The sequence below is a fragment of the Dermochelys coriacea genome, chromosome 24 (genome assembly GCF_009764565.3).
Source record: "Dermochelys coriacea isolate rDerCor1 chromosome 24, rDerCor1.pri.v4, whole genome shotgun sequence".
NCBI classification, from domain to species: domain Eukaryota; kingdom Metazoa; phylum Chordata; order Testudines; family Dermochelyidae; genus Dermochelys; species Dermochelys coriacea.
In genome coordinates this window covers 2383869-2398654 of record NC_050091.1, presented here as the reverse complement: position 1 = coordinate 2398654, position 14786 = coordinate 2383869, and the positions used below count along the sequence as shown (strand labels likewise).

Genomic DNA, 14786 nt, shown 5'->3' with positions numbered 1-14786 from the left:
AACAGCACAAGTTCTACCCTTAAGACTTTACGTTTTGCCATAGTGGGTCAGCTCATGGTCCAACTCATCCAAAGTCCTCGACGTGGCCCATTATGGAGGAAACTGCTCATAAGGAGAATTTCTTCTTAGCATCACTAAACTAGGGGCTAGATTTGCCCTGAAGGGAAATTTATTTAAAGCACTTCCAACCTCTCAAACTTATCTAGATCTTGATCATCCACTAAACTAAAAAGAACAATCAAGTTGCTGTTCCATTGTTACATTTCAAAACTGATCTCTAGTATTCTATGGAAACTATAGGATCAGATTATCCTCTCATGCAAATACCTGTGAGTCCAGTGAACTCAGCTGACGGTCTGGCAATTCTATTTATCCCTAAAGAGTCAGAATAAAACTGTCCATTCCTAAAGTAGTTTAAGGCTGAGAGTTTTCTGAATTGTTTAATGGATTTACATTCACTACCCTATTATATTTATTGCAAATCGGTGTCCCAATCCCATATGTGGATTTGAAAATCCCAGCATGATATTTTTAAAGTCTGCCACTGCCAAGGCCTGCAACTGACTAGTTACAGAGAGTCTCTTTTGGGAAGAAAAACTACTGCCATTAATATTGCTAAAATCACACAGTATTGGTGAAGGTTCAATCCATAGTTAAAAGCAACACTAAAGCAACAACTAGAGTAATTTGAATTCAATAATAGACTTACCCAGTTCACCAAGGGGATGAAGTTAAGAGAAGTGGATAGAACAACCCTGAGTTGCAAGCACTTTTATACATTTTAAGCATTACCACTGACGAAACAAAATATTTTCTTGCTTTATATGATAATTATTTTTATCCTCTAATTATTTTAAAGACTTTGCCATGGTTCATCAATTACTCAATTCGCAATCCCACATATGGATGACATGCGTATTACACTCTGAAGTTCCTTTAATCTGAAATATTTATGGGCAACATTCCTTCCTGTTATCATCCCACTGATCTCCTTGGTGTTGACAGAGGTATAAATCCACTTCCATTGCATTACTTCTTCATTGACTAACTTCAAAATATGAAGGTGTATCAATATTACAATCTGCTGTGATGTACGGGATTCCATGTTGTTCTTGAAATGCTGACTAGTATCTAATAAGCGGCAAGGTGGAATTCACCCGTCTGTATTCTTAGTGGGGTGGGAGATATTATTCTACATATCTAGCATTCCCGCCCGTACTGGTAGACTGGGTATTTCAGCCAACACCCTTTGGAATTGCATGGATGTCTCTCCAATCAGTTCAATGGTGTTGGAACCAGGCCTTCTGGGTTACAATACTGTGCTAGACACATGACCAGGACAATAGCACAAACTGATAAATTAAATGGTTATAAGTCACCAGGACCGGATGGTGTTCACACAAAAGTTCAGAAGGAACTCATATATAAAATTGGAGAATTGCTAACTGTGGTAACTAGGCTATTGCTTAAATCAGCCTCTCTATGAGATGACTGGCAGATAACTAATGTGACGCCAATTTTGAGAAAAGTCTCCTAAATTCAGTATCAGCTATAGTGGTTGCAACTTGGTAAAGATCAGAATGATCAGCCACATGATACACTGGGGCAGAAACAATATGACTTTGTGAAGAGAAATCATCTCTTAAAAATCATTAGAATTCTTTGAGTTGGTCAACAAATACGTGAAGAAGGGAGTTCCAGAGGAGAATGTATACTTGGACTTTCAGAAAGTCTTTGACAAGCTCCTGCACTGAAAGCCCTTTAGTAAACTAAGCAGATATGGGATAAGAGGGAAGGTCCTCTCATGAATCAGTAACTGGTTAAAATATAGGGAGGAAAAGGGTAGGAAGAAAATGTTCAGTTTTCAAAGTGGAAAGAGGTAAATAGCTGGTTTCTTCAAGGATCTGTACTGGAACTAGTGCTGTTCAACTTACTCATAAATGAAAAAGGGGGTATACTGTGAGTTGTCAAAGTTTGCAGACCACACAAAATTACTCCAGATAGTTAAGTTGAAGCATAGTGCAAAGAGTTACAAAGGGATCTTACAAAACCTGGTGACTGGCAAGAAAATGGCAGATGAAATTGCATGTTGGAAAAGGCAAAGTAATGCACATTGGAAAACATCATCCCAACTCTACACACAATGATGGGGTTTAAGTTAGCTGTTTCCCCTCAGGAAAGAGATTTTAAACTCACTGAAGGTAGGTCTCTGAGAATATCTGCTCAATGTCCACCACCAGTCAAAAATGCTAAGAGAATGTTAGGAAGACAGAAAAACATTGTAATGCCACTGTATAAATCTATGGTGTGCCACCCCTGGAATACTGCATGCGGTTCTGGTCACCCCATCTCAAAAAAGATATAAGTCCAGAGAAGGGCAACACGAATGTTTAAGGGTATAGAACAGCTTCCATATGAGGCAAGATTAAAATGACTAAGAGTGTTCAACTTGGAAAAGGAGGATTGAGGAACGTGACAGAGGTCTACAAAATCATGTATCATGTAATGGAAATACATAAGAAAGTGCTGTTTACCCTTTCACATAAGACATGAACCAGGGGTCACCCAAAGAAATTAATAGGCAGCAAGTTTAAAACAAACATGAGGAAGTAGTTCTTCATGTAACACACAGTCAATCTGTGCAACTTGTTCCCAGGGGACAAGGCCAAAATGATAACTGGATTCAAAAGAGAAATAGGCGAGTTCAGAGAAGATAGGTCCATCTGTGCCTACTTACCCAGTTGGTCAGGAAGGCAACGCCATGTTCTGGGTGTTCCTGAACATGTGACGACTAGAAGCGGGGACTGGAGAACTAAATGCCCTTTTCTGTTCCCTCTTGCTGAAGCATCTGGCCCCGGCCACTATTGGAAGATAGGATACTGGGCTAGATTGACCATTGTTCTAACCCTGCAGGGCATTCTTACGTTCATGACTTATCCACAATGTGTTAAACGACTTTTTATTTCAATATTCACCAAAAAGGTTAGTAATGATAAGATGTCTAATGTAGTAAACACCAGTGAAAATGAATTAGGATCAGAGGCTAAAATAAGGAAAGAACAAGTTAAAAACAATTAGACAAATCAGATGTCTTCAAGTTACCAGGGCCTGATGAAATACATGCTTGAATACTCAAGGAGCTGACTGAGTTGGTATCGGAGTCATTCGGGATCATCAGAGAAGAGCAACAAAAATGATTAAAGGTCTAGAAACATGACCTATGAGGGAACATTGCAGAAATTGGGTTTGTATACTCTGGAGACGAGAAGACTGAGAGGGGGCATGATAACAATTTTCAAGCACATAAAATGTTGTTAGTGGGAGGATGGAGAAAACTTGTTCTCCTTAACCTCTGAGGATAGGACAAGAAGAAATAGTCTCAAATTGCAGATTGGGTGGTTTAGATTGGACATTAGGAAAAAATTCTGAACTGCCACGGAGGTTAAGCACTGGAATAAATTGCCCAGGGAGGTTGTGGAATCTCCATCAATAGAGATCTTAAGAGCAGGTTAGATAAACGCCTGTCAGGGATGGTCTAGATAAAACTTAGTCCTGCCATGAGTGCAGGGGACTGGACTACATGACCTCCTAAGGTCCTTCCAGTCCTATATTTCTGTGATTCTAGGATGGAGCGGACGTTTTCAGAAAACTCCCCACAATAATTCCAAGATCTTTCTTGAGTGGCAACAACTAAATTAGACCCCATCATTCTTAGTGTATAATTGTGATTATATTTTCCAATCTGTATTACTTTGCATTTGTCGACTTGAAATCGTACTACCATTTTCTTGCCCAGTCACCCAGTTTTGTAAGATCTCTTTGTAACTCTTTGTAGTATGCACTGCACTAACTATCGTAAGTATTTTGTGTGGTCTGCAAACTTTGTTTAGCTCTTTTTCCAGATCATTTATGAATACATTAAAGAGCACTGGTCTCAATACAACTCCTTGAGGGAGCCCACTGTTTATCTCTTTCCACTTAGAAAACTAAAAATTTCCTTTCTACCCCTTTCCCATTATATATTAACTGGTTACTGATCCATTAGAGAACTTTCCCTTTTACCCCATAACTGCTTAGTTTGTTTAAGAGCATTTGGTGTGGGAGCTTGTCAAAGACTTTCTGAAACTCCAAGTCCCCATTCTCCACTGGATCACCCTTGTCCATATATTTGTTGACTGACTCAAAGAATTCCAATTATTAGTAAGCCATGACTTCCCTTCACAAAAGCCATATTGACTCTTCCCCAGAATATCATGTTCCTCTATATGGCTGAGAATACTGATCTTTACTATAGTTTCAAACAAGTTACCTTGTACTGAACTTAAGAACCATTTTTAAAAATCGGAATCACATTAGATATCCGTCAATCATCTGATAGAGAGGCTGCTGTAAGCGATAGACTTCTTACCATAGTTAGTACTTAGGCAACTTCATATCTGAGTTCCTTCTGAACTCTTGGGTGAATACCATCTGGTTCTGGTGACTTATTACCATTTAATTTATCAGTTTGTGCCATTGCCCTGGTTATGTTTTCACCACAGTATTGTAACCCAAAAGGCCTGGCCTGAACTGATTGGAGAGACATTCATGCACTTCAAAAGGGTGTTGGCTCAAACATACATGGTATAGCTAAGGGTGAGAATACTAAGCATGCAGAATAATGTCTCCCACCCTAGAAGGATTTAGAAAGGTGAACTCCACCTTGTCACTAACTAGATACTAGTCAGGATTTAATGAAATAAAATGGAATCCTGTATGTCACAACAGATTGTAATCTTGATACACCTCTGAGTCATCCTCTTATTTTGAAGTTTTTCAATGGAGTACTAATGAAATGGAACTGGATTTATACCTGTGTCAACACCAAGGAGATCAGAGGGATAATATCAGGGAGGTATCTTGCCCATAAAGATTTAAGATGAAATGTTCATGTCATCTATGTGGAACTGAGAATCGAGTAATTAATTAATCATGATCAAGACTATTGCACTTATTAGAGGTGTTACCCATCGAGAAATACACTTTGTTTTGTTACCAATAAGTTCTTAGTACAGAAAAGGTGTCTCCTAGCTTTCTCATTGGCTAAGAAGGCATACAAAAGTGCTTACAAGGCTCGGTTGTTCTATCCACCTCTCTTGACTTCATCCCCTTGGTGAACTGGGTAAGTCTAGTGAATTCAAAGTACTCTAGTTGTTGTTTTAGAGATAGTTTAACTATGGACTGAACCTGCACCAACAGTCTGTAATATTAGCCATATTGAGGAGGTTAGTTCTTTCTTTCCAAAAGAGGCTCTCTGGAACTAGTCCGCTGCAGGCCTTGGTGGATGCCGACTTTAAAAATATCATGCTAGGATTAACAAATGGGACTGGGACACCCATTCCCAATAATTATACTAGGATAGGCTATGTAAATCCATTACACAATTCTGAAAAATTGCAGCCTTAAACGACTTTAGGAATGGACAGCTTTATTCTGACCCGTTATAGATAAGTAAGATTGCCAGACCTTGAGCCAACTCCACTGGATTCAAAGGTATTTGCATGAGGGATGATCGGATCCTTCTGTTTCCATAAAACCCTGGAGATCAGTGAGCAAGTCACTTGCATCTATCCTCTGTGCTGTTAATATTGTTTCCCAGCGAAAATAACCACTCACTTCATTTGTCTGTTGTGCAGCTTTATGCTTTCATGGAGCAGTGAAAAGGTAACTTCTCATGAAATTGCTTGGAATTATTTTAGTTTATATTTGTTTCTGAAGCCTAAGGCAGAAGGGTTCAGAGGAATAGAAGGAAGAAACAGGAGCAGATATGTGGCTTTCAACAAAACTTATTTACCTATCTAACCCCCATTACTCTAAAACTCAATGCCTGAGTCTCTTTTTCCACATCAGTTGGAGCTTACGTTTTCCTCCCTCCTGTGTATTTCAGGATTCTCTCCATCACAGAAGATGTCTTACTCTTATTGCCCACCCCAGGATTGCTATTATGATATATGCCCACACCCATGCATTGACGTCCGCAACGAGCCGTGTGTCACATCATGTGGAGATTCGAGTGCAGTGGTTTATGCGCCACCAGTTGTTGTGAGATTCCCAGGACCAACTCTCGCTACTTGCCCTCAAGACAGCATCGTGGGAACAACCTTACCAAATTTGCCTGCAAGACCTGGAGTCTCATATGGTTCTGGTGGAGGTTTCAGAGGCTCAATCGGTTCTGGGGGTAGCTATGGTGGTGGTTATGGGGGGGGTTACAATGGTGGTGGTTACAGGGGAGGTAACATTGTTGTTTATGGGGGAGGAGCCAGGGGTGATTATGGGGGTGGTTATGGAGGCTCATATGGTTATGGGGGCTCATGTGATTATAGCAGGAAGTCATATCGTAGCATTTCTGGGGGAGGATATTCTGGGTCCAACTATGGAAATTGTGGGCCATGTTAAACCCAGAAGAACGATCCATGGAATGAGAAACAATCAGGAAATTACAAAATACAGATTCACCACTGATCTAATGGACAATGATGCCTACAACTCTACTTGCAACACGTCCATAAATCAGGCATATCTCTGACTTCCAGTTGTTACATATTAGTGTAGGTTTATGATGAAATTGTTTTACATCCTGGTCTTATGCTCCAATTGTGCTTTGTGCTATTTGATGTTGAACTGGCTAAAACAAGACACTTGGTTGAAAAAGGGACGTGATTTTCAAAGTCAGCAGCTTCAAGACAGAAAGCAGATCATCTCGTGTGAAAAGCATCACTTTGGAGCGGGTTATTGGTTCTTACTCATATTGTAACCCTGAAAATACATTCTTTGTACTCTGCATTAATTCGTTCTGCAAGTATGTGCTCCACTGGTCATTCTCATTAAAAATTATTCTGCATCATAGCATTGGCCTTCTGCTTTTACATTCTCCTCCCTTTTTTCTATCCAAAGCAATTTGGATGAAATTCACCCCAGTGTAGATGCTCCGTATCTGCATCCTGTACTGCAACCTTCCACCTCAAGGGAATAACTAAGCAGCAACTGGTCAATACCATGCTGCTGACCATCTCCCCAGGGAAGATATTCCCCCTTGTTCCAAAAGTCTCAGAAGGGAATTAGAATATATTTCCCTGCTCTATATATTACATAATATTGTAGAAACCTTGAACTATAGGGCTGGAAGGAATCTTGGGATGTCACCTAGTCCAGACCCCTCTACAGGCGCTGGACCTGACCTGACTGGTCTTTGTCAAACCTCTCCTTATAAACCGTCAGTGATTTACAACTTCCCGTGAAAGCCTGAAATCAATGCTTTACAATCATTATAGTTAGAAAGTTATGGCTAATATCTAACCTGTATCTCCCATCATGCAGATTAAGCCATGTACATCGCATCTTATCTTCAGCGGACATGCAGAATAATTGATCACCATGTTCTTTAAAGTATGCTATGCATACTTGAACACGTTATCCGGTGCCCCGTCAGTCTGCTTTTCTTAACACTAATCAGGCCCAGTGCTTTCAATTTTTCCTCAGACGTCAGGTTTCTAAAACTTTTGCCTTTTTTGTAGCTATCCTCTGGACTTACTCCAGATTGTCCACATCTTCCCTATTGAAGTATGATGCCCCAAACTGGACACAAAACTCCAGATTAGGCCTCACCAGTGCCTATCCGAGTGTGACAATTTCCTTCCCAAACATCATCCTTTGTAGTAGCCTTTATTTAATTTCATTTTATTGATTTCAGATGAAGTCTCCAATTAGTGAAGCTCATTTTGAATTCTTATCCTGTCTTCCAAAGTGCTTGCAACCTCTCTCAGCTTGGTGTCCTCTCCAAATATTATCAGTGAACTGTCTACGCCATTATTCAAGTTATTAGAGAATATACTGAGGAGTAAAAGACCCAGGATAACCTCCTCTGGGTACCCCCCTACATATAGAGTTCTAGGTTGACGTGGTTGAGGGAAATGTTTCCCAAGTTGGCTTATAAGAATATCTGGGGTGACTGTCAAAAACTTTCCTATTATCAAGATATAGATTGGACTCTAAAATAATAAAATCATAACCCTTAAGAGAATATGAGTGAAAGGATTTTTAATTGAATAATAAATTTTCTTCAACTGACGCCTACTTACTATACTAGAAACACTTGGCTTGTTTCATGCTCGAAATTTCTAAGTCTCTGTTCCTGAAAAACGTATTCACAGAAGAACTGAAAACTAAGAATTTCAAAAAAGCATGATCCTCGATTCTGCTTGAGAGGTATTCATGAGAACAGGGGTCCAGAGAATAGACAGTGAGTACTTCTAAAAACAAGGATTTTTTCAAGATGTCTGAAGTTAGGATCCAAAATCACCAGTTGCTTTTGAAAATTGACATCTTGGGTTTCGCCAAAGGGGTCTTGAGTGATCTTTGCTAAATAAATATTCTCTTTCATCTCCCTATAAGTAAAAAGGGTGGTGGTGATAAATCACTCATTCTGGGGAGATTACAATCTATTTATCTATCTAAGGACTGGTCTACACGATGAGGGGTGGGAATCGATCTAAGATACGTATCAAGCAGAATCTAGCACCCAGCACTTTTGAAATTCTTAGTTTTCAGTTCTTCTGTGAATACATTTTGCAGAAAGAGAAACTTGGTGGTTTTGTGTAGGGCCATTTTAAAGAGCATGGTGATTAATTGTTCTGCATGTCCACTGAAGATAACATGAGATGTAATTGGCTTAATCTGCATGATGGGAGATACGGGTTAGATACTGGCCATAAATTTCTAAGTATTATGATTGTAAAGCGTTGATTTCAGGCTTTCACGGGAAGTTGTGGAATCTCCATCATTGACGGTTTATAAGGAGAGGATCAACAAAGACCAGTCATGTCAGGTCCTGCGTCCGCACAGGGGGCTGGATTAGGTGACATCCCAAAGTTCATTCCAGCGCTATAGTTCCAGGATTCTACGATTTTATATCATATTTAGAGTAGAGAAATATATTTTAATTCCCTTCTGAGACTTTTAGAACAAGGGGGAATATCTCCCCTGGGCAGATGGCCAGCACCATGCTATTGACCAGTTAATGCACTTTGCTGCTTAGTTATTCCCTTGAGGTGGAGGGTTGTAGTGCAGGGGGCACGTACTGAGCATCTGCACTGGGGTGAATTTCATCCAAATTGCTTTAGATTGAAAGAAGGGAGGAGGAAATAAAAAAAGAAGGCAAATGCTATGATGAAAAATAATTTTTAATGGGAATGAGCATCGAAGCACACACTTGCAGAATGAATTAATGCAGAGTACAAAGAATGTATTTTCAGGGTTGCAATACGAGCAAGAACCAATCACCCGCTCCAAAGTGATTCTTTTCACACAAGATGATCTGCTTTCCGTCTTGAAGCTACTGACTTTGAAAATCACGTCCCTTTTTCAACCAAGGGACTTATTTTAGCCAGTTCAACATCAAAGAGCACAAAGCACAATTGGAGCATAAGACTAAGCTGCAAAACCATTAGATCATAAACCTACACTAATATGTAACTAGTGGAAGACACCGATAGGCCTGATTTACAGAGCTGATGATCACCCACAGTCTGCAAGTAGAGTTGTAGGCATCATTGTCAATTAGATCAGTGCCGAATCTCTATCTTATCATTTCCTGATTGTTTCTCATTCCATGGATTGTTCTTCTGGGTTTAACATGGCCCACAATTTCCATAGCTGGACCCAGAATATCCTCCCCCAGAAATGGTACGATATGACTTCCTGTTATAACCACCTGAGCCCCCAGAACCATATGACCCTCCATAACCACCCCCATAACCACCCCAGGCTCCACTCCCATAACCACCATTGTAACCTCCCCCATAAACAACAATGTTAACTCACCCATAACAACCACCATAATCTCCCCTATAACCACCACCATAACTACTCCCAGAACCGATTGAGCCTCTGAAACCTCCACCAGAACTATATGGGACTCCAGCTCTTGCGGGCAAATTTGGTAAGGTTGTTCCCACAATGCTGTCTTGAGGGCAAGTAGCGAGAGTTGGTCCTGGGAATCTCACAACAACTGGTGGCGCATAAACTACTGCACTCGAATCTCCACATGATGTGACACACGGCTCGTTGCGGACGTCAATACATGGGCGTGGGCATATATCATAATAGCAATCCTGGGGTGGGCAGTAAGACATCTTCTGTGATGGAGAGAGTCCTGAAAAACACAGGAGGGAGGAAAGAAAACATGAGGCACAACTGATAGTGGAAATGAGATTCAGGCTTTGAGTTTTAGAGTAATGGGGGCTAGGTAGGTAGATAAATTTTGTTGAAGGCCACATATCTGCTCCCGTTTCTTCCTTCTATTTCTTCGCACCCATTCCCCTTAGGCTTCAAACACACACCAAAAAATAAAAACAAAAAAAAAATCCCAGCATTTCAAAACAAGTTACCTTTTCACTGCTTCATGCAACCATTAAGCTGCACAACACCCTGTGAAGTCAGTGAGAGCTACTTTTAATTCAAAGCTGCTATTTCGGCTTCTACCAGCTAAAGATCGGAATCGAACATTACAAGTTCTACCCTTAAGACTTTACGTTTTGCCATAGTGGGTCAGCTCATGGTCCAACCCATCCAATGTCCTCGACGTGGCCCATTATGGAGGAAACTGCTCATAAGGAGAATTTCTTCTTAGCATCACTAAACTAGGGGCTAGATTTGCCCTGAAGGGAAATTCATTTAAAGCACTTCCAACCTCTCAAACTTATTTAGATCTCGATCATCCACTAAACTAAAAAGAACAATCAAGTTGCTGTTCAATTGTTACATTTCAAAACTGATCTCCAGTATTCTATGGAAACTGTAGGATCAGATCATCCCCTCATGCAAATACCTGTGAGTCCAGTGAAGTCAGCTGACAGTCTGGCAATTCTATTTATCTATAAAGAGTCAGAATAAAACTGTCCATTCCTAAAGTAGTTTAAGGCTGAGAGTTTTCAGTATTGTGTAATGGATTTACATGCAGTACCCTCTTATATTTATTGCAAATCGGTGTCCCAATCCCATATGTGGATTTGAAAATCCCAGCATGATATTTTTAAAGTCTGCCAATGCCAAGGCCTGCAACTGACTAGTTACAGAGAGTCTCTTTTAGAAAGAAAAACTATCCACATTAATATTGCTAAAATTACCCAGTATTGGTGAAGGTTCAATCCATAGTTAAAACTAAAACTAAAGCAACAACTAGAGTAATTTGAATTCAATAGACTTATCCAGTTCACCAAGGGGATGAAGTCAAGAGAAGTGGATAGAACAACCCAGAGTTGCAAGCACTTTTTTATGCTTTCTTAACCAATGGGAAGGATAGGAGACACCCTTTCAATAACCAAACAACCAAAGTGTTTTCTTGCGTGCATTATCACTGACCAAATTAACCAAAATATTTTCTTGCTTTATAAGATTATAATTATTATCCTCTAATTATTTTAATGACTTTGCCATGGTTTATCAATTACTCAATTCCCAATCTCACATATGGATGACATGTGTATTACACCCTGAAGTTCCTTTAATCTGAAAGCTTTATGGGCAACATACCTTCCTGGTATCATCTCCTGATCTATTTGGTGTTGACAGAGGTATAAATCCAGTTCCATTGCATTACTTCTTCATTGAATAACTTCAAAATATGAAGGTGTATCAATATTACAATCTGCTGTGATGTACTGGATTCCATGTCGTTCTTGAAATGCTGACTAGTATCTAATTAGCGGCAAGGTGGAATTCACCCTTCTGTATTCTTAGTGGGGTGGGAGATATTATTCTGCATGTCTAGCATTCCCGCCCTTACCGGTACAATGGGTATTTCAGCAAACACCCTTGGAATTGCATGAATGTCTCTCCAATCTGTTCAATGGCCTTGGAACCAGGCCTTCTGGGTTACAGTACTTTTTGGACGCATGACCAAGACAACAGCACAAACTGAAAGATTAAATGGTAATAAGTCACCAGGACCAGATGGTGTTCACCCAAAAGTTCACAAGCAACTCATATATAAAATTGCAGAACTACTAACCGTGGTAACTAGCCTATTGCTTAATTCAGCCTCTCTATGAGATGACTGGCAGATAACTAATGTGATGCCAAATTTGAGAAAAGTCTCCTAAATTCAGTATAAGGTAAATTGTTTACAACTTGGTAAAGATCAGAATGATCAGCCACATAGATTAACAGGATATAGTGGGGCAGAATTAATATGACTTTGTGCAGAGAAATCATCTCTTAAAAATCATTAGAATTCTTTGAGTTGGTCAACAAATACGTGGAGAAGGATGTTCCAGAGGAGAATGTATACTTGGACTTTCAGAAAGTCTTTGACAAGCTCCTGCACTGAAAGCCCTTTAGTAAATGAAGCAGTTATGGGATAAGAGGGAAGGTCCTCTCATGAATCAGTAACTGGTTAAAACATAGGGAGGAAAAGGGTAGGAAGAAAATGTTCAGTTTTCAAAGTGGAAAGAGGTAAATAGCTGGCTCCTTCAAGGATCTGTACTGGGACCAGCGCTGTTCAACGTACTCATAAATGAAAAAGGGGGTATATTCTGAGCTGGCAAAGTTTGTAGACCACACAAAATTACTCCAGATAGTTAAGTTGAAGCATACTGCAAAGAGTTACAAAAGGATCTTACAAAACTGGGTGACGGGCAAAAAAATGGCAGATGAAATTGCATGTTGGAAAAGGCAAAGTAATGCATATTGGATAATATCATCCCAACTCTACATACAAAATGATGGGGTTTAAATTAGCTGTTACCCCTCAGGAAAGAGATTTCAAACTCACTGAAGGTAGGTCTCTGAAAATATCTGCTCAATGTCCAGCAGCAGTCAAAAATGCTAAGAGAATGTTAAGAAGACAGAAAAACATTGTAATGCCACTGTATAAATCTATGGTATGCCACCCCTGGAATACTGCATGCGGTTCTGGTCACCCCATCTCAAAAAAGATATAAATCCAGAGAAGGGCAACACGAATGTTTAAGGGTATAGAACAGCTTCCATATGAGGCAAGATTAAAATGACTAAGAATGTTCAACTTGGAAAAGAGAGGACTGAGGGGGGAACATGACAAAGGTCTACAAAATCATGTATCATTTAATGGAAATCCGTAAGGAAGTGCTTTTACCCATTCACATAACACATGAACCAGGGGTCACCCAAAGAAATTAATAGGCAGCAATTTAAAACAAACACGAGGTAGTACTTCTATATGTAACACACAGTCAATCTGTGTTCCCAGGGGACAAGGCCAAAATGATTACTGGATTCAAAAAAGAATTAGGCCCATAGAAGATAGGTCCATCTATGCCTAGTTACCCAGTTGGTCAGGAAGGCAACCCCATCTTCTGGGTGTTCCTGAACCTTTGACGACTAGAAACTGGGACTGGATGACAAATTGCCCATTTCTGTTCACATTTGCTGAAGCATCTGACACCGGCCACTGTTGGAAGATAGGATACTGGGCTAGATTGACCATTGTTCTAACCCTGCAGGGTATTCTTATGTTCATGACTTATCCACAATGTGTTAAATGACTTTTTATTTCAATTTTCACCAGAAAGGTTAGTAATGATAAGATGTCTAATGTAGTAAACACCAGTGAAAATGAAGTAGGATCAGAGGCTAAAATAGGGAAAGAACAAGTTAAAAACAATTAGACAAATCAGATGTCTTCAAGTTACCAGGGCCTGGTGAAATACATGCTTGAATACTCAAGGAGCTGACTGAGTTGGTATCGGAGTCATTCGGGATCATCAGAGAAGAGCAACAAAAATGATTAAAGGTCTAGAAAACATGACCTATGAGGGAACATTGCAGAAATTGGGTTTGTATACTCTAGAGAGGAGAAGACTGAGAGGAGGCATGATAACAATTTTCAAGCACATAAAATGCTGTTAGCAGGAGGATGGAGAAAACTTGTTCTCCTTAACCTCTGAGGATAGGACAAGAAGCAATGGTCTCAAATTGCAGATTGGGTGGTTTAGATTGGACATTAGGAAAACTTCCGAACTGCCAGGGTGGTTAAGCACTGGAATAAATTGCTCAGGGAGGTTGTGGAATCTCCATCAATAGAGATCTTAAGAGCAGGTTAGATAAACACCTGTCAGGGATGGTCTAGATAAAACTTAGATCTGCCATGAGTGCAGGGGACCTGACTACATGACCTCCTAAGGTCCCTTCCAGTCCTACATTTCTGTGATTCTAGGATGGAGTAGACGTTTTCAGAAAACTCCCCACAATAATTCCAAGATCTTTCTTGAGTGGCAACAACTAAATTAGACCCCATCATGTTAGTGAATAATTGAGATTATGTTTTCCAATTTGTATTACTTTGCATTTGTCGACTTGAAATCATACTACCATTTTCTTGCCCAGTCGCCCAGTTTTGTAAGATTTCTTTGTAACTCTTTGCTATATGCACAGCACTTAACTAGCATAACTATTTTGTGTGGTCTGCAAACTTTGCCGATTCAAAGTTTAGCTCTTTTTCCGGATCATTTATGAATACATTAAAGAGCACTGGTCTGAGTACAGTTCCTTGAAGGAGCCCACTGTTTACCTCTTTCCACTTTGAAAACTAAAAGTTTCCTTTCTACCCCTTTCCCATTATATATTAACTGGTTACTGATCCATGAGAGAACTTCCCCTTTTACCCCATAACTGCTTAGTTTTTTTAAGAGCATTTGGTGTGGGAACTTGTCAAAGACTTTCTGAAAGTCCAAGTCTCAGTTCTCCACTGGATCACCCATGTCCATATATTT

At 39.9% G+C, this 14786-nt stretch overlaps 1 protein-coding gene and 1 pseudogene across 1 annotated transcript; one reads left to right on the top strand and one right to left on the bottom strand.

Moving 5' to 3' along the window:
* The first annotated feature begins 5946 nt into the window (after positions 1-5946).
* Positions 5947-6540, top strand: LOC119848026 (scale keratin-like). Its single transcript, XM_038383386.2, has one exon. The coding sequence runs from the start codon at positions 5947-5949 to the stop codon at positions 6433-6435; it is 489 nt and encodes a 162-aa protein (XP_038239314.1). The 3' UTR covers positions 6436-6540.
* Positions 6541-9229: 2689 nt separating this feature from the next.
* On the bottom strand, positions 9230-10211 carry LOC119847867 (annotated as a pseudogene).
* Between the last annotated feature and the right edge of the window lie 4575 nt (positions 10212-14786).

What these genes read in the sequence shown, in the direction of transcription:
- LOC119848026 (XM_038383386.2), top strand. Translation starts at nt 5,947, where the DNA reads ATGTCTTACTCTTATTGCCCACCCCAGGATTGCTATTATGATATATGC.